Source organism: Lontra canadensis, unplaced genomic scaffold (genome assembly GCF_010015895.1).
Source record: "Lontra canadensis isolate GAN:19392208 unplaced genomic scaffold, GSC_riverotter_1.0 scaffold63, whole genome shotgun sequence".
In the NCBI taxonomy this organism is placed as follows: Eukaryota; Metazoa; Chordata; class Mammalia; order Carnivora; family Mustelidae; genus Lontra; species Lontra canadensis.
This window is the reverse complement of record NW_022631057.1, coordinates 9335977-9358152: the sequence shown is the minus strand read 5'-3', so window position 1 is coordinate 9358152 and position 22176 is coordinate 9335977. Positions and strand designations below refer to the sequence as shown.

The 22176-nt window shown below is 39.2% G+C and overlaps 1 protein-coding gene across 3 annotated transcripts in view; it reads left to right on the top strand.

Annotated features, from left to right (window-relative positions):
• Positions 1-22176, top strand: part of KDM5B (lysine demethylase 5B) — an 87820-nt gene that overhangs the window by 28892 nt on the left and 36752 nt on the right. For all 3 annotated transcript variants that reach the window (XM_032878289.1, XM_032878288.1, XM_032878290.1), the window contains exons 2-12: positions 371-448; positions 2937-3059; positions 3782-3952; positions 9593-9727; positions 11521-11617; positions 12834-12943; positions 15555-15713; positions 16161-16280; positions 17701-17859; positions 19900-20081; positions 21304-21466. In XM_032878289.1, coding sequence (XP_032734180.1) covers positions 371-448; positions 2937-3059; positions 3782-3952; positions 9593-9727; positions 11521-11617; positions 12834-12943; positions 15555-15713; positions 16161-16280; positions 17701-17859; positions 19900-20081; positions 21304-21466 — 1497 coding nt within the window. The remainder of the gene's footprint in view (positions 1-370; positions 449-2936; positions 3060-3781; positions 3953-9592; positions 9728-11520; positions 11618-12833; positions 12944-15554; positions 15714-16160; positions 16281-17700; positions 17860-19899; positions 20082-21303; positions 21467-22176) is intronic.

The following is a 22176-nucleotide window of genomic DNA, read 5'->3' as shown; positions in this document are numbered from 1 at the left end:
TCATTGCAGGCCTTGATCCCAGGACCCTGGGATCATGACCCAAGCTGCAGGCAGCTGCTTAAGGACTGAGCCACCCAGGGGCCCTGTGAATAAACTTTAAAGGCAGGGTTTTTTTCAACAACTTGCGGTTCAGTAACTACTCATTTGAAAGGTGTGAAGAGGCGTGTGCGCAAGCTGCATCATTTGTATGGGGAAGGGTAATCATACATATTCTGCTGTTCTGGTGGAAAAAAGGTTAACTATTATCCATGTTCTATTTTATTTAACTGGTTAGAGATAGTGTGTTTTACTCACCTGGGGTTTTAACAGAATTTTTAAAAAATGTCAGAATTATAAATTTTTCTAATCAAAGCGTTTGCTTCTCCCTTAGGATTGGCAGCCACCATTTGCATGTGATGTTGACAAACTTCATTTTACTCCACGTATCCAGAGGCTGAATGAATTGGAGGTAATATCTTAACTGTTGTTCTGGTGGACTGTATGCCAGAGGGACTTTCTTTGAGGAATCTCTGTCACAAATCTAGTGGCTTTAGTGAAGCTAAATTATGGCCAATTATTGATAATCATGGTAAAACAAATGGCAGTAAGGCCCTCGTAGCAATCAAGATTTCATTAAAAACACCAATTGTAGTCAATCATTGTTGGCCTCTTAATTCATACACATCTAAGTTTAGGTGACAGCCACAAGAATTTAGATTTTGAAAGGAATGTACTTTGAGAACCATCTAATGGAAAAGATTTCCAGCTCTCATTTTCTTCCAAATACACATTTTTACTTAGACTTAATAACACACTTTAATTTCCTAAGAAGGGGTGAGGAATACTTACTTGGGTATTCTCTAGAGAAGAGATGATGTTTCTTCAATTTCTTTGCTACTGAAACCCTAAAGTAGAGGGTGAATGAGAGTTGCGTGTTGATAACCCTGAAATAATGTTTACATCAACCTTTTTCTAATCTGATTTTTTTTTTTTTAAGATTTTTATTTCTTTATTTGAGAGAGGGACAGTGAGAGAGAGCATGGGGCGGGGGTAGGTCAGAGGGAGAAACAGACTCCCTGTGGAGCCGGGAGCCCGATGCAGGACTCGATCTTGAAACCCTGGGATCATGACCCGAGCCGAAGGCAGCCGCCCAACCAACTGAGCCATCCAGGTGCCTTCTAATCTGATTTTAACATTGAATCATGTTTTGCTTTTTTATTAGAAAAACCAGACCTTTTTAACTTAAATGGAGCACATGTTCGCTGGGATCCTGTGGTAGTAGCATGGATTTGGTGGTAGTAGAATCTAGTGTCTGTATTTTTAAGTTGAGCTCCAAAGATACGAAAAGGGTACTAACTTTGAGGTCTTGGACTGTGTTTGGGAACATCTGAACATTCATCTCAGTTTTGCCCTTGAGCAAGATAAAACTCCTAAAACAGTCTGACTTAAACTTAATTTTCAAGGAGGGGAAAGAAAAATGACAAAAAAAATTTTTAATGAATTACAGACAACAGTAATAAAAGGAATAACATTTAATTAAGAAAGTGTCTCCTGGGGCACCTTGGTGGCTCAGTTGTTTAAGGGTCTGCTTTCAGCTCCAGTCATGATCCCGGGTCCTGGGATGGAGTCCCACATCAGGCCCCTTGCTCCGCGGGGAGCCTGCTTCTCCCTCTGCCTGCCGCTCCCCCTGCTTGTGCGCGCGCTCGCTCTCTCTCTCTCTGACAAATAAAATCTTTAAGAAAAACATTTTTTTTAGGGGTGCCTGGGTGGCTCAGTGGGTTAAAGCCTCTGCCTTCAGCTCGGGTCATGATCCCAGGGTCCTGGGATCGAGCCCCGCGTCGGGCTCTCTGCTTAGTGGGGAGCCTGCTTCTACCTCTCTCTCTCTCTGCCTGCCTCTCTGCCTACTTGTGATCTCTGTCTGTCAAATAAATAAAATCTTTAAAAAGAAAAAAAAAAGAAAAACATTTTTTTTAAAGTTTAAAAAAAAAAAAGTGTCTCTTTGGGGCGCCTGGTGGCTCAGTTGGTTAAGCAGTTGCCTTCAGCTCAGGTCATGATCTCAGGGTTCTGGGATCGAGCCCCACATCAGGCTCACTGCTCAACAGGGAGCATGCTTCTCCCTCTCTCTCCGCTTGCCTCTCTGCCTACATCTGCCTACTTGCCGTTTCTCTGTCAAATAAATAAATAAATCTTAAAAAAAAAAAAGTGTCTCCTAGTTTTCTTTTACCTTATCAGGACTCATTAAAATTGATACGGAATCACTGTTGTAAAATCTGTTTTTAGATTTATGTTTGAGAAAATAAGAAAATTTGTGCTTAGAAAAGAACAGACCTTCAAAATATCCCAATTAAGGTGCCTCCTTAGCGCGGTAGGCAGTGTGTCAAGTCTCATAAAATACCTGAATTGTAAAAAGACCTAGAGGGGCATATAGAAACTTACTTGTCATATAATTTTAACCAATAACAAAATTGTGCTAAAGCTAAAGTCCTCCATAAGTGAAGCCCTTTTCAGAGTGCCTACTTAAGGGAGTCTTACTTTGTTTAACTCTTTGCTTACACATGGTAGGCACTGAATTAAATTTTTGTTGAGTTAATGTATATTTATTCAACCAGCTTTATTTTGTATATTTTTTTGCAGTTTCTCTATTGGATTTAGGAGTGATACTTCTTCACTTAAATATCTTTTTTTTTTTTAAAGATTTTTTTATTTTAGAAAGAGAAAGAGCATGTGTGGGGGCGCAGAGGGAGAGAATTCAAGCAGTCTATGCACTGAGCACAGAGCGCCATGTGGGGTTCAGTCTAAGTACCCTGAAATGACCTGAGCCGAAAGGAAAAGTTGGATGCTCAACCCACGGTGCCACCCAGGCACACCTCACTTAAATATTCTAAGAGTGAAAATTCCACACACAGGCTTTTTAAAATAAGCTAGGTGAGATTAAAATTCATTTCTTTGTCATTTAGGCTCAAACTCGAGTAAAACTGAATTTCTTGGACCAGATTGCAAAGTACTGGGAGTTACAGGGAAGTACTCTGAAAATTCCACATGTGGAGAGGAAGATCTTGGACTTGTTTCAGCTCAATAAGGTAAGAGGCCAACGGCCATCTCCCTCATTTTAGTGCTTTTCTGCCAGTATATACTTGATCTTCCTAATCTTAAAAAAAAAAAGTTATTGTTTGAAATGTAAAATGAAATTCTCTGTTTATTTGAGTGATAATTAGGCTCTATTTGTCAGGTCTGAAAGCCTCGTGAAATACTTTGCTGCTACCTTTTGTGGGTATCATTTTAAAACTTAACAATATTTCTGTAAGATACTCCTTTCTGTTTTATTATAGCTAAAAACAACTGGGGCTTAGGGAGAAAATTGACTGAGCTCTAAAGGCTGATACCTGAAATTCAGGTTTACTTTAGCGTAAAGCCTACGTTTTTTTCCCCAAAATGGTGCCATCTCTCCCACTCCTTAGTTTATGGAGATTTTTGAGGGTCACTGCGTTAGACCAAGGATTTGTTCTTTGTTACGGATTTAATTGTTGATCTAGTTCTTCCTCCCAGAAAATCTTGACTGCTCTGGGGAGCTGAGAAGTAGCTTTTGGGGGTACAAAATGTTTATGGACTGTATTGTCAAAAGTGATCTTCTAATTTTCTAGCTTGAAATAAGTAATGCATATATATTTCCGTCTGACTTGGGAAATGTATTTTTAAAAATTACCACAGCCAAGAACATTCTGTTCTTAGAGTTGTACCTAGGTAAGAGGGAATTAGAAGTGATTTCTATATAGACATTTCTGATTTCATTTGCTGTTAACAGTTAGTTGCAGAAGAAGGTGGATTCACAGTTGTTTGCAAGGATAGAAAATGGACCAAAATTGCCACCAAGATGGGATTTGCTCCTGGCAAAGCTGTGGGGTCCCATATCAGAGGGCATTATGAACGCATCCTCAATCCCTACAACTTGTTCCTGTCAGGAGACAGTTTGAGGGTGAGTATTCAGGTCAACTTTAACCTGGTGGGTTTTGTTTGTTTGTTTGTTTTGTTTTAAAGATTTTATTTATTTGACAGAGAGAAAGATCACAAGCAGGCAGAGAGGCAGGCAGTGAGAGGGGGGAAGCAGGCTCCCTGCTGAGCAGAGAGCCCGACGCGGGGCTCCATCCCAGGACCCTGAGATCATGACCTGAGCCAAAGGCAGAGGCCTAACCCACTGAGCCACCCGGGCGCCCCAACTTTAACCTGTTTTATTTCACAGCTTATTGGTATGTTGTCTTTCAGGCTGAATGAAGAGGCCTTAATTAATTCTCTGTGGAAGACTTTGTTTTGTGAATTGTTGAGAAGATTTTGTTTTGTGAATTTTCCCTCTAGTGTTGTGTTGTTCTGTTTTGAGAGCAGCCACCCCTAGAAGTTTGTTTCTGGAACGAATATGTTTGTGGAGGAAATAGCCTTTTGCTGTCCGAGGCTGAAGTCTGTGTTTAACTTCACGAAAACCGCGTCTTCCTTATGACAGGTTGATTATTATCTTGTTATGGTTCATGCTTTTGCATTCACGTACGTTGGCGATCATATTCCTAATTGTCACATGAAAGTGCGACCTGTGAAATAACTTGCCTGCCTGTTCTCTGGCCAGCTGAAATCTCCGAGGAGATTTTCAGATACAATGCTGATATGGGGGTAAAAGGTAGGGGACTTGATAATGGATCCCTCTTCTTATAGTTCCTGGGTAGCCATGTTTGTTCTTACAAAGAGGATATCTGCCAGCTTGCTCAGATAGGAACTTTTTGTTGTAATTAAAATATAACTGTATTATAAAATCTTCCTACTTATTTCAAGACACTGATGGAAAGAGTAATGTCATAATCCGTTTATACCCTTTGAGTTATTCTAAGGCAAGAGGTGTAAGCCCTGTAATTTTAAGAATTGTTACTGTGCTATAGTGAAGTTAGAAAGTTAATAACATAGCTTCAGAGGGTAAACTACTAATCAGAACTCTGTCTTGATATTAGAGACGTACCATCTGTAATGCTCAAATCCTATAGATTTTATAGCATTGCATTTTTCTTTCCTTTCTCCCTTCTCGATTCCAGGAGAGCTTTCTTTTCAGCTTAGAAGAACATGATCAGTCTGATATTCAGAAAGTTGTCATTTTTAAATATACACATGTGAATGTTTAATGAACCCAGGGATGAAATTATTTAGAACGTTGTATTTGGAATCTATAAGTCTCTGTTTTATAGTCAGATCTATATACAGTTGCCTACAGTAGATTTTCTCCTTCATAACCTTTCCGTTTCAGTGTGGAAGTCACAATGAGTAAGAGGAAAGAGTCTGTCTGCTTTATGGGTTGGCAACATTTTAAGAATATCTATAAACTTAGGTAGTGTAAGTTTCATAGTTGAAAAGCATGTAAGCATTTATTCAATTGTAGTTTGAAGGGGAGTGGGTATTTAAAGATACCTTTTACAAACATTACGTTTACAACACAGATAAATACTTATTGAGGGGCCCGTTGTGTGCCAAGTATGTTCTAGGCACTGAAGGGTGTTCATTGCAGAAAGCTTAAAAACAAAGGAAAGTGCGATGAAAATAAAATCACTCTTTAATCCTTTCACCTGTTTTTTCTTTCAAAGCTCTTTTTATGCATATATATACACACTGGGATTGTATTCTTCATTTACAATATTATAATCTGCTTTTCCTCTGCTTAATATATCATGAGCATTTGCCATGTCCTTGAATATTTTTGAAAGTCTAGTTGAATGACTCTGGCATTCCATTTTTTTTTTTAAAGATTTTATTTTTATTTATTTGACAGAGAGAGAAAGATCACAGTATGAAGAGAAGCAGGCGGCGGGGGGGGGGGAAGCAGGCCCCCCGCTGAGCAGAGAGCCCGATGTGGGACTCAATCCCAGGACTCTGGGATCATGACCCGAGCGAAGGCAGAGGCTTAACCCACTGAGCCACCCAGGCACCCCTGGCATTCCATTTTTGTAGCTAGACTTGATTTCTCTATTATTGAATGTTATATTATACCGTGATGGCCAGTTTTTGTACCTAATTTTTGGCTCATTTTGATTTTTGAAAATAACTCTTAGAAAAAGGATAAATAGAATACATATATTTTAAAAGAATGGAGAAAGCAATAGCACAACACACGTATTAGAATGGCCAAATTCAGAACACTGACAGCACAAAGGCTGGCAAGGACAACAGAAGTTTTCATTCATTGCTGGCTGGAATGTTAAAATGACACAGCCATTCTGGAAGACACTTGGCCATTTCTTAGAAAACTAAACATACTCTGTTACCATACAGTCCAGCAGTCATGTTCTTTGGTATTTACAAAAAGGAGTTGAAAACTTATGTCCACACAAAACCTGCATACAGATGTGTTTTAGCAACTTTATTACTCTTAAGTGCCAAGAGTTGAATGCAACCAACCTGTCCTTCAGTAGGTAAGTGGATAAATGAATGATGGTGTATCCAGACGATGGAGTATTATATTAGGCATTAAAAGGAGATGTTAAAAAAAAAAAGAAAAGAAAAGAAAAAAGAGATCTCAAGCCATGATAAGACAAGGAGAGGAGCCTTAAATATATATCACGAAGTGAATGAACCAACATGAGAAGACTACACATATTGTGTGATTCCAAACATAGTATTCTAGAAAAGGCAAAACTATAGAAACGGTAAAAAGATCAGTGGTTGCCAGGGGTTTTGGGGCAAGAGGGAGGGGAGGGGTGGGGGAATATTCAGAGCCCAGAGGATTGTTAGAGCAGGAAAGCTCTCCTCCGTGGCATTATACATTTGTCCAAACCTGCAGAATGTACACCACAAGTGAACCCTAATGTCACTTACGGACTTCGTAGGTTCATCACTTGTAAGAAATGTCCCACTACTCTGGTGGGGGTGGCGACCGTGGGGGAGGCTGCGCATGTGTGTGGGGGGGCAGGGTGTATAGTAAATCTCCACCTTCATCTCAACTATGCTATAAACCTAAAACTTCTCTAAAAAAAATAAAGGCTTAATACTAAGATAAAAAAAATCATGCCCAACAAAGGAATTGTTGCAAAAGGGTGAACTGAAGCCGAGAGCAAGTTTTGGGAAACGTAACGAAAAGTTGAGTAGAGATGTACTGGTGCAGTGGCATGGAGGCTCCACTCCTGTAATCCTGTGTTTTCTTCTGTTTCTCATTTTCTTTTTTTCCCTTTCCTTTCCTCTTTCTTTCTTTCTTTTTTTGTTTCTTCCTTTCAAGGCTTAGATTTATTTTAGAGAGGGAGAAGGAAGGAGAAACTCTAAGACTCCGCCCTGAGCATGGAGCCCAATGCCAGGCTTGATCTCGCGACCCTGAGATCACAACCTGAGCCAAAAGCAAGAGTTGGATGTTGAACCGACTCTGCCACCCGGGTGCCCCTCTTGTATTTCTGTGTTTTCTAAATGTCTCTGTCTCTGTAGCATGGTGTCCTCATGCTGTGGTATCAGTCGCATCTCAGTCCCACTTTCTCAAAGGTTAAAATTAGTCTGATGTACTAGCAGTGGATACAGAGCAAACACATCAGTTGTGTGTTAGGAATTGTGGTTTGGAACAAAATAATAAAACTCTCTGGGTACCTGGATGGCTCTGTCAGTTAAGCATCTGCCTTCAGCTCAGGTATGATCCCCGGGTCCTGGAATCGAGTCCCGCCTAGGACTCCCTGCTCAGCTGGGAGTCTGCTTGTCCCTCTTCCTGTGCCCCTCCCCTAGCTTGTGCTCTTTCTTGCTCATTCACCCTCTCAACTAAATAAAATCTTTAAAAGGGATACCTCAGTGGCTCAGTAGGCTGAGTTGAGTGCCTGCCTTCGGCTCAGGTCTGTTTCTCCTCTCCCTCTGCCTCCTGTTCCCCCTGCTTGTGCTCTCTCTGTCAAGTAAGTCTTATAAAATATATAAAAATAAAACCTTAAAAAAATAATAAGGCTCTCAATCTCTAAAGTCCTTATAGAACAAAGCAGACCATCGTTTATGGAACTATATAGACTTTGTGAGAGATAGGGACCACATATATAATCTCTTAATTTCCTTTAAAAAAAAAGATTTATTTATTTTAGGGAGACAGAGAGCATGTGAGTGGGGAAGGAGAGAGGGAGAGAAACAGACTCCCTGCTGAGTGTGGAGCCCTACGTGGGGCTCAATCTCAGGACCCTGAGGTCATGACCTGAGCTGAAATCAAGACTTGGATGCTTAGCCAGCTGAGCCACCTAGGTGCTCCTAATCTCTGAATATCTGACCATCTACTTTATAAAAGTTCCTTGATTCAGTTCAGTTTGTTACCTGCATGATCACACATACTGTTAGGTATCACGTAGAAAGTTTATAAAATACATAAAAGAGGTTAATTTAGATGATAGGTTTTATTCTCATCTGCATGCTTTCATTAAATATATTCTTTTTTTTTTTTTAAGATTTTGTTTATTTATTTGACTGACAGAGATCACAAGTAGGCAGAGAGGTAGGCAGAGAGAGGAGGAAGCAAGCTCCCTGCAGAGCAGAGAGCCCGATGTGGGGCTCGATCCCAGGACCCTGGGATCATGACCTGAGCCGAAGGCAGAGGCTTTAACCCACTGAGCCACCCAGGTGCCCCAGCTTTTGTTATTCTTGTATTTCCCACCTTTCTCTGAATTCTTTATGCAAACCTTAGGAGGAAGGAGCCAATAGTGAGACTGTATAGTAGTAATGGTACCCGTAGAGCCAGGAGTTCTAGAAGAGTATTAATTTACTGTGTCTTACTCTAGCATAGATGATATACCTAAAGTGGTAACAATTTGGAACCTGCTTTTTAAAAAGTACTTCTTGTGATACTCGTGGGTCCTATTACAAAGGAGTGTTACTTGAAATTCGTATTAGATTCCATGGTAATATTTTGATGTTACTGTGTTTTGTTGTGTTGGCATTAAATACCCTCTATCAGCAAGTTTAGAAACAAACTAAAAAATAATCAAAGCAAGAAGAAACTCTTGTCTGATCAGAACCAGAAGTTATTGCTGTGGGCTACCTATTAGCCTTTGTCTTGGGAGTTAGACCTTGTAGGAATATGTTGAAGTAAGTAAAACTACTAAAGGAGAACATTTCAGTCTTATTACCTGTTTTTTCAGTTCAGATGATATCTTTGATCACAACATTGTTAGTTCTATTTGAAACTGCAGAATTCTAAAATGTAGAAAATCTATTGGGTTCCATATTTTATGATTCTAAACACTATAAAAAATCAAATATTCTTAATATGGAAAGTTATTTTGGAAACTTATAAGAAGCCTATCTAACAGTTTGAGCCTTCAATTAATTGACAGTTGCAAGCAGGGATAATGGCAAGTGGTTCATTGGGAATGCCTTGAGCCTGCTGTGGCCTGGTGTAACCTGATGTCATGAGCAGTTAAATGAGTTAAAGGAGCACCATTCACCTACTAAATTTTTTTTTAAACTCTTACGTGTGTGTGTGTATATGATTGGTAACTGCAGACTTGTGTTTATTTAGATCTTAAAATTGCAGACTTTTTATGTATCTATGCAAACAACTATAAAATATACCTTGCAAAAATACATTGAAATTCTTTAAAAAGGAGGGGAAATTCATTAATAAATTGTGTTTTATTTCTAGTGTCTGCAGAAGCCAAACCTGAGCACAGACACAAAGGACAAGGAGTACAAACCTCATGATATTCCCCAGAGGCAGTCTGTGCAGCCCTCAGAAACATGTCCCCCAGCCCGACGAGCAAAACGCATGAGAGCAGAGGTGAGAGCCTCATGAGGTTGATCAGACAGAATTCTTGAGCCCTTGTACCAATGTCTGTCTGACGCTGGATTTCTCTCATGCGTGTGCTCTTCATAGTTTTGAACCTTGTTAACCTCAGAGAAGGATGCTGTTTGTATTCTAGCTTTTACACTTGGGGAGACTGTACTGTCAAAGCGATAAGGGATTGAAGAATTCTTACTAGGTGTCTGCTGCCTGAACAGACAGCTGCTTTATTGACAGAGTTTGGAAGAATAGGCATTCATTGTGATGGTGTTTGGTTTGCCTGTTACCGTGATGAAATTAGGCAGTGTTTATTGAGGTTTGAGGCTAGGGAATAGAGAACTGGAAACTTGCCTTTTTTCTTGAACCAGAGAGGTTAGAGGATAGTGGAAACTGTTTTTCTCAGGCTTCCTGAAAAGGAGTGTGGAATCCATGGGAGATACTTATGCTAATACAGGAAATAATTAGGCAGCATGGGGGTGGAAGCTTTGAATATATAAGATGAAAGAACATGAGGGATGATCACAAGGAATGAACGGGTAAGAAAGCCAGTTTGCGTCAAGATTTTTCTGCTATGAAAGGTATATTTTGCTGGTTACCTTATTTCTGTACAGAGGTGTGAAGGTTTGGGGTTTTTGCCTACCTTAATTGGACATGTAAATGTTAGGAATCAGTGATAATGTATTAGGAACATCTTAGAACTGGGAAGCCTCGTTGCATTTATCAGGTATTTAAATCAGTCGGTTATTAGTAATTATTGGTCAAGATGGGAAAAAAAAAGGAAAAAGAAAATACCTATTTTGTTTCCTGAAGAAATGGATATAAATAAGGGGATTATTTTTAACTTAGGTAAGTTAGAGATAGGAAAAAATTTAGTAACTCCATTTTTCTGAATTAAGATTGCCTCAGAATAGGAAAATATGGTAATTTGAAGCCCATAAACATGCTTATATTTCATTAGTCTAAAATATTCTTGTTTGAGCACGTCTTGATCATGAAATGTAGAAGACATGCCCTAGTGCTATGGGTGCCTAGGTTTGCCTTGATGAGAGATGCAGAGGGTGATAATAGCACCCTGGGAGGGATTTGGTCAGCAGTGGACACCCTGAGTACATATGAATGAACACGGGCAAAAATGATCAAGTGTAGTATTGCAAACTTCACAAAAGTTGTTTTGCTTTATTAGTAAGTATTACCGCTTTGGGAAACATTGGAAATTTAGACTGACTTAATGATAGGGGAATCCTTAATACTTTAGTGATGTTAGAAGAGTAGCTTGTGTTAACGCTTTAAGAGAAGAATTAATAGAAAATTATTACGGAAGCCGTTTTCTGTAAATGCGAACCAACTTTGGAAGAAGCCAGCAAACTTTTCAAGGCTAATGAAATTATATGATATTTATATAACTAGTAAGGATTTGGCTTAGTGATTACTGAATCAAGCATAAGGTGAGTAGATAAGAACTGGGAAGCTTCTAGGTGGAAAATCAGAGCTGATCCCAGTGGGGTAAGGATACTCCCCCGAATTTGTTCCTGATCCTTTGATTCTTCTCTATTTTTTTCTTTCCCTATTTTTTTTGACCTGTCAAAGTGTAGATACTCTTCTAACTTACTAGATTTTTTCCTTTCCTTAAATAATAGTAATTTTAAGGGTACATCACACCTCTGTGGGGAGAGAGAAGCATGTTTTGAATGTCTGTTTATAAGATTATAGTCACCTGGAGATTTCAGTTGGATTTTAGAAGATTTATTTTTTAAAAGGAAATATTTATGTATATGACAACTTTTTTAAAGGCCATGAATATTAAAATAGAACCAGAAGAGACAGCAGAAGCCAGAACTCATAACCTGAGACGACGAATGGGCTGTCCAACTCCAAAATGTGAAAATGGTAAGAAAGTTTATCTACGAGTAGGAAAGAAGAGTAAAAAGTAAATTAGTAAAAATAAGTATTCATTTTTTAAGAAAACATTACAACAACTGTTGAATACTAGTTAGTGGGTTGGGTCTTGAAATAAAATCTTAGTATGTTAATGTCCCAGTTCTCATAGTGACCAGTAGAAGTAAACAGATCTGCATATTAGAAATATGACTGAGTTTCTCAGCTGTCACTAATTGTTACTTTGGAATTAGGTTAAATGGCATTCGATGAAAAAAGTGATTTATGCGTAGCATAGGTGCCTTTGACTGGATATCTGATAAGTTTATTTCAGGCATGGCAGGCAGACATGGTTTTTATATCTGAATTTTAGTTGATAATTGCTTAGCTGGCCGTTGCTTGATACTACTCACTGAGAGGTAAGTTCAGGACTCTAAAAGAGAAGTCCTCAACCCTATATGGGCAGGCTCATACAAATGAAGAAGTTAGTAAAATTGCTTCTTCTTAGTGATAGGTGAATTTAGTGGAAAGGCTGCACATTGTAGTGGAAAGTAGATGGATTTTTAAAAATACAGATCTGAATCTGAATCCTGGCCTAACCACTAACAAGTTGTATGGCTGTAGATATTTCTTAATTTCTTTTAATGTCCGTTTCCTTGTCTTTGAAATGGATTTGTTGCAAAAGGTAATCTACGGATAGCATTTAGCACAGCACCTACCTATGACAGGATAGTTCATTAATTGATAGTTAACTTTTATAGCTGAAATTGTCAGTCTTTGGAACCAGCATATTGGGGTAGTAAGTAGTCATAGGTTATGGAGGGATACTCTGTAATGTGGAGGAGGTACAGTTAAGGTCAGGAGGAACCTGCTTTCATCAATATATGTCATGCTAAGTATATATGTCAGTATAATATATGTTGGTACATGTTAAGAAGACTGTATCTTCAGCTCCTATTTTATTAAAAGCCTATAGACCTGAGCAACATCTCCAGAAGTACCCGTATCCATATTTATTACCACATTTAAATGGTCTGAGAGTTTTCATTTTATCACAAGCTATCAGCACCTAGCCCTTGAACATGGTAACAGTGGGTGCTGCTCCTGCATTGAAAAGGAACAAGGAAATTGTGTTTGTGTCCTGCGTGTGCTTGGGGGAGGGAGAGGTGAGGGAACAAGGTGAGTCAAGTGTAGTACATGAAGCTCTAACTCGGATTGCCTCTTACAGAGAAAGAAATGAAAGGCATCGTCAAGCAAGAAACCACTGAGAAGAAAGAATACATTGTAGAAAGCGAGAAGGAAAAACCCAAGAGCCGATCTAAAAAAGCCACCAATGCTGTGAGTTGACATGTTTAAACACTTTAACCACTTTTGTGCCTTACTTAGGACTGCTAGTTTAGAGTGTGACAATTAGAAGAACTTTTCATGTCGATTTATAGTATCAGTTTTTAATCGAAGAAATAAATGCATTATGAAGATAATAGTAACATACGGGGGAGGGGGACATTCACAGCCATTTTTCTGGAGTACATGCAGTTTAAAGACAGATAATGTGAGCTGGATTATATATGGAATGTTCCTAAGTCACTAGATCACGTCCAGATGGTCCGAGAGCTAGATCAGAAATCAGGTTCCTGTTTTCCAACTTTACAACAGGGTAGGAAGAGAAAGGGAAAGGAGTTGGGGGAATAGGACCTGAGCACCCAATGAGAATTAAAGGACTAGGTAACTAACCACTTACTCAAATGGAAACTTAAAGCTTGAGGACTTTACAGAGGATCTGGTTGCTTTTCTTCTTCTCTGCCCCTTCTGAGAGCTCAGTGAATAGCTTGACAACAGTGCTTTTTATCTTGGAATTTGAAATTATTCTAATTACGTGTTCTTCTATTCATAAACATCATTCCCACCCTACCACTAAAAGAAAAAAAAATACAATCAGAAAATGATCAGAATCCAGGTTTTTATTTGCTACAACAGAAAGACCGAGAAGATTCCCTATTAGTTGAATTCTTAGCTTTCCGTATTACTGAGTGATGTATTAGTTTTTAGGGGCTGCCGTAGCAAAGTATCACAAACTGACCTAAACAACAATTTATTTTCTCATGGTTCTGGAGGCTGGAAGTCTAAGATCAAGTTGTCTAGGGGGTTGGTTTTTTTTCTGAGGCCCCTCTCCTTGGCTTGTAGATGGTTGTCTCCTCCCTGTCTTCACGTGGCTTTCCTCTGTACCTGTCTATGCCCTAATTTCTTCTTGAATACTAGTCATATTGAATTAGAGCCCACTCGTTATGAATTCATTTTATCTTAACCTCTTTAAAGATCCTGTTCCAAATATAGTCACATTCTGAGGTACTGGGGGTTAAAATATCAAGATACGAAAAAAAAAATACATCAAGATACGAATTTTGGGGCTCAGTCCATTAACAGATAATAACTATGTATTTTTATCACTATGTTTGGGGGAACTTCTTAACCATGAATCCTTAATTAGAATATAAAGTGGTTTATTTTATTCATTTTTTAACTTTTATTTTTATTTATTTATTTTTTAAAGATTTATTTATTTATTTTATTTAACAGAGATCACAAGTAGGCAGAGAGGCAAGCAGAGGGGGCAGGGTGGGGAAGCAGGCTCTCTACTGAGCAGAGAGCCTGTTGTGAGGCTCGATCCCAGGACCCTAAAATCATGACCTGAGCCGAGGCAAAGGCTTTAACCCATTGAGCCACCCAGGCACCCTATTTATTTATTTATTTATTTATTTTAAATTTTATTTATTTATTTGACAGAGAGATCACAAGTAGGCAGAGAGGCAGAATGGGGGTGGGAAGCAGGCTTCCTGCTGAGCAGAGAGCCCCATACAGGGCTCGATCCCATGACTCTGAAATCGTGACTTCACCTGAAGGCAGAGGCTTAACCCACTGAGCCACCTGGGCACCCCAATATAAAGTAATTTAATGTGGTTAATGAACTTAAACATTTTTCTTTTCTTTTAAGCATGGCAAAATGGAAATTTTTTCTTTAAAATTCGGTTTTTGGTTAAGCTGATAATTTATTACTGAACATGTTGTTCTTCTAGAAGATGAGCTTTCTCTAAGCCACTGGAAGCTAGATATCCTAGTAATAAACTTTAAAACACACAGCTGAGGGGTACCTGGGCAGCATCGTCGGTTGAGTGTCTGACTCTTGATTTTGGCTCAGGTCATGATCTCATGGGCTGTGGGACGGATCCCCACTTCTGGCTCCCTGCTCAGCCAGAGTCTGCTGGGGATTTTCTCTTCTCTCCCTCTGCCCTTCCCATGTATACTCTCTCTCAAATAAATACATCTATTTTTCTTTTATTTTATTTATTTTTTTCAAAAAAAGGGAGAGGGGCATGAGATCTGAGAACATGATCTGAGCTAAAATCAAGAGTTGGACGCTTAACTGACTGAGCTACCCAGGTGCCCTACATAAAAAAATATTTATTTATTTATTTATTTATTTTTAAGATTTTACTTATTTATTTGACATCACACGCATCGGGAGCAGCAGGGAGAGGGAGAAGCAGGCTCCCTACTGAGCAGGAAGCCCAGCCCGATGAGGGGCTTGATCCCAGAACCCTGGGATCGTGACTTGAGCTGTATGCAGAGGCCTAAATGAATGAGCCACCTGGGCTCCCCAGAGAAATCTTTAGAAACACACACACACACACACACACACACACACACACCACACACACACAGCTGAAAAAGTTCTGACGTTAGATTTTAGTGTTGGGAATGCATTAAGCATTATAAAATATCTCATAAAAAAGGTGAAGCATTTTTATTTAAAATCCCTCTCATGGGAGGTGAATCATTTTCATTTGAAGGACGGGAATACTAGATTATGCCTCTATCCATTTTGTTCTTCGAATTTCACAAAATCAATGTAGCTCATGCTCTTGTTCTGTCCCTGTTTGCACTGCTGCAGGTGGATCTCTATGTCTGCCTCTTATGTGGCAGCGGCAATGATGAAGACCGGCTGCTGTTGTGTGACGGCTGTGACGACAGTTACCACACCTTTTGCTTGATCCCCCCTCTCCATGATGTTCCCAAGGGAGACTGGAGGTGTCCTAAGTGTTTGGCTCAGGTAAGAATTAATAGCAGAGATAGTATTAGAAAATTTCCTTCACAGTATTTTGTTTGTTTGCTTGCTTCTGGGTTTTGATAACAGTGAGCCTCATGATAAAGAGTGGACTGGACCTGACTAGGAAGGAGGTCTTGGCAGGGAGTCCCACAGCTATGCAACGCACGAAGAGGCAGAAAAAATGTTCTAACTACACTTAAATTTTTTTTTTTTTTTCATTTAAAAAAGCATTGCATGTTCTTTGCAAAAATTCTTAGACCAAATGACTTAAAAGAGAGTATGATTTCACAGTTGATAGACAAGTTATTTTGTTGTATATCCATCCAGACTTTTTTTATATTTTAAACACTACGTAAGTAATTTTACTGCTCTGTTTTTAACAAATATATAAATAAAATATAACTGTGTATATCAATAAAAATATTTTTTTACCTTTTTTATTTTTTGCAGGAGTGTAGTAAGCCACAAGAAGCATTTGGCTTTGAACAAGCAGCCAGGGACTATACCCTCCGTACTTTTGGGGAAATGGCAGATGCATTCAAATCTGATTATTTCAACATGCCAGTCCATGTATGTACATACACACTGCTTTGATTTGGAATTTTAATAACTGTTAGAAAAAAGTGTATCAAGACAATTTCACTAGGCATTTATTTTTAACTTGTCTGATGGTGTTAAAATTAAAAATGATATTAAAAATTAAAATGTTAAAATGCATTCTGATTTTTCACAGTAGCAATAACAGGATGTTAATAAAGGAAATTATCAGGAATCCTTTCAGTTCAACAAATGTAACTTAAAGAAAATTTCACAATTTATTGAATGACTCTTATGTGCCAGTCATCATGCTATGCATTGGGAACACATTTATATATTGTTGTGTTGTAAGTTAGTATTGTAAACTTTAGGATGAGTTCATTTATGCTCTTAGAAGCATAAGCATGTTTTATTCAGCATTTAACATTCTGTCAAGTGAGTGCAGCAGAATTAAACGGTTTTCTGCCGTAATGCTGGACACTTGAGCTGTGTTTTTCTCACCAACAAAGTGCTGTAGCAGACATTTCACACATCTAGATCTCTCTAGTTGGATTATTTTCTTGGGGTTCTTAACTGAGGTCAGATGAGAATATTTACCATTCCCACCCTCCCCACTTCAACGGCTGTATCATTTATGGGAACCCAGCAATGTGTGTGTGAACTTGTTTTTCCCTGATAGCACTAGCATAAGCTGTTAGTTACTTAAAATGTTTGCTTACTTGAAGGGCTTATAAATTCAAGTTATACTCCATTTGAGTTTCAGTTCTTTTGACGCCTCATACATTGTATGATGTCCCGGTATGTTTGCTTAGCCAGTCTTGGTGGTGAGCAAATTTAAGGCATTTAAGTTACCTTTCTCTAGGTTTGCATCAGATTAACAACAGATCCTGGACAGGCCGTCTGGTGGCTCTTTGTACTGCTGCAGGCTGCTGCAAAGGAATTGTTCTTTCTGTTCATATTTTGCACTCTGTCTTTTTCATCATGGTTGTCTGCCTTACTCTCAGCCAGGTCAAGGGCAAGGAGTGAAATGATGGACTCAGGTAGTGTGTTTGAACACATCTTGAAGGATGAAGTGTCATTCGAACACAGCTATTAGTAGTGTATAATGGTCTGCCAAGTTATAGGTTACATTTCTCACACACAAAAACATCTCCATTTTTTATTCAGAATTTTGCTTTCCTTGACTTCCTTTTAGTATAGTGGCCAGGTCAGTGATAGAGGAACATGAATTCTTAATCAGTACTTACTTTTTTAGTTACAAAATTGCTTTTAGAAAATAATGTCTGTGTCTAAACTGCTTGGGATCAATTGTGGAATATTATGGGTATGATTTTCCTTAGGGTGTGTTGTGCTGTGACTCCTGTCACTTAGCTAATCTCTTCAGATTGGTCATGGGTAGTTTGTGAGTGTCTGAAAATTCAGTTTTTTGTCTTCCTCATTGTTTTGTTTCCAGATGGTTCCCACAGAACTAGTTGAGAAAGAATTTTGGCGACTGGTAAGCACTATTGAAGAGGATGTCACAGTAGAATATGGAGCAGATATTGCCTCTAAGGAATTTGGCAGTGGCTTCCCTGTCCGAGATGGAAAAATCAAACTTTCGCCTGAGGAGGAGGTAGGCTCTCACCTGGAGGCACTTCTAGTTCAAGCAGAGACCTGCGTTTAAACCTAATAGTTCCGCATATCCTTATCTAAAGTGCTTAATACAGGATTAATTGCCTTAGTGCAAACATGCATGTAGTTGGAACTTGAATTATTAATTAAAATTCTGTTTGGTTTGCTTGAAATAGTTTATGATCACTTTCAGTACATTTTTGATTACCAGATATTTTTAAAAAATTATTTATTTATTTGAGAGAGAGTGAGCAAGTGCGAGCAGGGAGAGAGGCAGAGGGAGAAAGATAAGCAGACTCCCCGCTGAGTAGGGAGGCCTGACAGGGCTCTTGTCAGGATCCCAGGACCCTGAGATCATGACCGGAGCCAAAACCAAGTGCCAGACACTTAACAGAATGAGCCACCCAGGCACCCCTGATTACTAGATTTTTTTTTTTTTTTAAGATTCTATTTATTTATTTGATAGAGATCACAAGTAGGCAGAGGCAGGCAGAGAGGAGGAAGCAGGCTCCTTGCTGAGCAGAAAGCTGGATGCTGGGCTTGATCCCAGGATCATGACCTGAGCCGAAGGCAGAGGCTTTAACCCACTGAGCCACCCAGGCGCCCCTAGATTTTTTTTTTTTTTTTAAGATTTCATTTATTTATTTGACAGTCAGAAATCACAAGTAGGCAGGGAGGCAGGCAGAGAGGGGGGGGAACCAGGCTCCCTGCTGAGCAGACAGCCCAACGTGGGGCTCAATCCCAGGACCCTGGGATCATGACCTGAGCCGAAGGCAGAGGCTTTAACCCACTGAGCCACCCAGGTGCCCCGATTTTTTTTTTTTTTTAAAGATTTTATTTATTTATTTGACACACAAAGAGAGATCACAAGTAGGCAGAGAGGCACACACAGAGAGAGGGGGAAGCAGGCTCCCTCCTGAGCAGAGAGCCCGATTCGGGACTCGATCCCAGGACCCTAAGAGCATGACCTGAGCCGAAGGCAGAGGCTTAACCCACTGAGCCACCCGGGCACTCTGATTACTAGATTTTTAATGATTTCAAGAAAAGCAGAAAGAGCCCATAGAAGGATTCTAGTCCCAGCTGTTCAACTACATTGTGATGATATGGGAAGATTACTTAAGCTCCCTTTGCTTTCAGTCTATAACTGTGATACTACCTTCTGAGGAAAATTTGAGGGATTGGGACCAGACCTCAATTTATCTTTGAACTTTAGTGTTTATGAGTCTATTATTTTCCACAATAGCAAACATCTAGGAGGGTTTCTATTCCTATTCTAGTAGGAAGTCAGATTTTTAAAGATTTTATTTATTTGACAGAGATCACAAGTAGGCAGAGAGGCAGACAGAAAGAGAGAGGGAGGGAAGCAAGTCCCCTGCTGAGCAGAGGGCCTGATGCAGGCTCGATCCCAGGACCCCGGGATCATTACCTGAGCTGAAGGCAGAGGCTTGACCCACTGAGCCACCCAGGCGCCCGGAAGTCAGATTTTTAAAAATCTTTTTCAAATGTAACATATACACAGAAAAAAGTACATAATAATATGCACACTGAATTTTCACAAATTGAGTATATGCATGTAACTAGCACTAGAACAGGAACTAAGACATTACCGGTTATTACCAGACCTTACCCCAGAAGTTCCCCTTTTGTCCTCCCTCTTTCGCTACCTTCCATGTCTCAGGAAAACCACTTCTCCCACCCTCAGGACAATCACTATCCTAGTTACAACACCATAGGTTAGTTTGCCTGTTTTTGGACTTGATATAAACAGACTCATTGCTATCTTATTTCCTCTGTAGCCAACACAAGGGGGAGGCTGTACAGATACAAAAGTATATAATATGTGAATCTATTTATATTAAGCTCAAAACCAAGCAGAAGTGGGCATCTAAGAAGTTAGCATAGTGGTCTCCTGTCCTTTTCTCTAACCCTTACCCTTTTATTTTGAGGGAGACTATTTTCAGCCAGCTTTTTGAAACATTGAGAATCTGAAATGTTAGCATGCATAGCTAATCCTTTATACCTTTTTTGTTTCCTTTTTTAGGAGTACCTTGATAGTGGCTGGAATTTGAACAATATGCCGGTGATGGAGCAGTCTGTCCTTGCTCACATTACTGCTGATATATGTGGCATGAAACTTCCTTGGTTGTATGTAGGAATGTGCTTTTCTTCATTCTGTTGGCATATTGAAGACCACTGGAGCTATTCAATTAACTACCTGCACTGGTAAGAAGTTCCACATAACCTATGAATCGTATGCGAGCTGGGCTGGAAACTTTTTAAATGTGTCTGAAGAGTAACGAACTGTTTTTTCACTACTGTTGAATCCAGGTGTCTTAATAAGGTAGTGGTTCTTAATGATCCTAGGAAATCAAGTCAATCCCCTGAAATTGCATATATACTATTTTTCAAGTATAACATGTTTTCGGGGAGGGGATAAACAGCTGTTAGTGAAAGAAGCCTTTGCTCATGGAAAGATTAAAAAGCACTGAACATTACTTTTCCTATGGAGAAATCCCATTCTGTGCAGGACAGCCCAGATACCCTTTGGGTAGCGGAATATAGGTCCCAAAGTGCCCTCCAGCTCCTTGGGCCTGTTTTGTTGCGCTGAGTTTTGGCATCATTATACACAGTAGAATGGACTTCATCAGTGCACAAGTGCGTGGAGGCGGGGTGCAGATACTCAGACTTTTTTTACTTTTTGTGTCTTCTTTCACATCTGTTTTTACCCCCTCCGTTTCCTTTGCTTTTCTAAGTACAGAAATATCTGAAGCTCTGTAACTCACTTAAATCCCCACACGAGGAATTTGAGGATGTACCACAAGAAAGAGAGAGTTGGGAAATATATGTGGAGCATCAGTTCTGCCTCCCTTGGCAATTGCTCCCAGCTGTAAAATGAAGATTATATTTACCATACCTCACAGGGATGTTACAGATTAATTGGTTGACAGTTTAAAGTGCTTTGAAGAATAAGAGCTCTTTGGAAATGCTAATTGCCTTATTAGTGTTTGATTTACCCTCGCCTGTCAGAATGGACAAGGGAAAAGGAAGATGGAGAGTTGCCATCCCTTGTCAGTTGCTATAAGAGACTGTGGTAACCACATATCCTGTAGCTAACATATGATGCCTCGTATTTTTAGAAATTCTAGATATTTACATTTTCTAAAGAGTCAGATAAAAATGGGAGGGAAGAGGGGAGCCTCAGATGGAAAGTCTCTCATTTAAACTCTATGTGAAGGGGGAAAATGCATCACATATGTTCAGATCACGTTTCTAATGACACTCAGTTTGAACATTTCCTTTGTGGAATAATCTTACAAAGCAGGGTCTGAAAAACATGACTTGTTAACCATTTTGTTTGTGTTAGTGTTGCAGACTGATTTTTTCTAATGAAATTTGATGTTTATATATTTCTTGAGATTGATTTATTTTTACAATCTGTTTCCAGGGGTGAGCCAAAAACCTGGTATGGAGTCCCGGGGTATGCTGCTGAGCAGCTAGAAAATGTAATGAAGAAACTAGCTCCAGAGCTCTTTGTGTCCCAGCCAGATCTTCTCCATCAGCTTGTGACCATCATGAACCCCAATACCCTGATGACTCACGAAGTGCCTGTATGTTCTGGGTCAATTCTCCTGTACTTAGGCTTAACCCACCACTTCTCTTCCCTGTTACTCAGTTTTTTTATGAAGTTGATTTAGTTATGTGTGTTTCATACTATAACTGGATAGAAAAAATAGCTGTTTGGTGGAATTTGATACTATATTGCAATAAGCCAGTAGGACTGGATCCTCAGACACCATAAAAACTAATTTGTTGCAGCTAATAACTAGGTTGCTAGCGGCCATATTTTGCAAATAATAAGTATGATGCTTTCTTTTTTATTCAGTGTCTATTTTAGGGTTTCTTTTTTTTTTTTTTAAATTTTTTTATTTTTTTATTTTTATTTTTTTTATTTTTATTTTTTATTTTTTTATTTTATTTATTTATTTTTTTAATTTTTTTTTTTTTTTAAGATTTTATTTATTTGTCAGAGAGAGAGAGCGAGAGTGAGCACAGGCAGATAGAGTGGCAGGCAGAGGCAGAGGGAGAAGCAGGCTCCCTGCTGAGCAAGGAGCCCGATGTGGGACTCGATCCCAGGACTCTGGGATCATGACCTGAGCCGAAGGCAGCCGCTTAACCAACTGAGCCACCCAGGCGTCCCTATTTTAGGGTTTCTAAACTATAATTTTTCCTTAGAACTTCTGTCTTTCAATGCAACAAAACAAAAACCTTAATGTTACTTGTCTGTATAAATTACTGTGAAAATGTCTGGGTTCTGTTA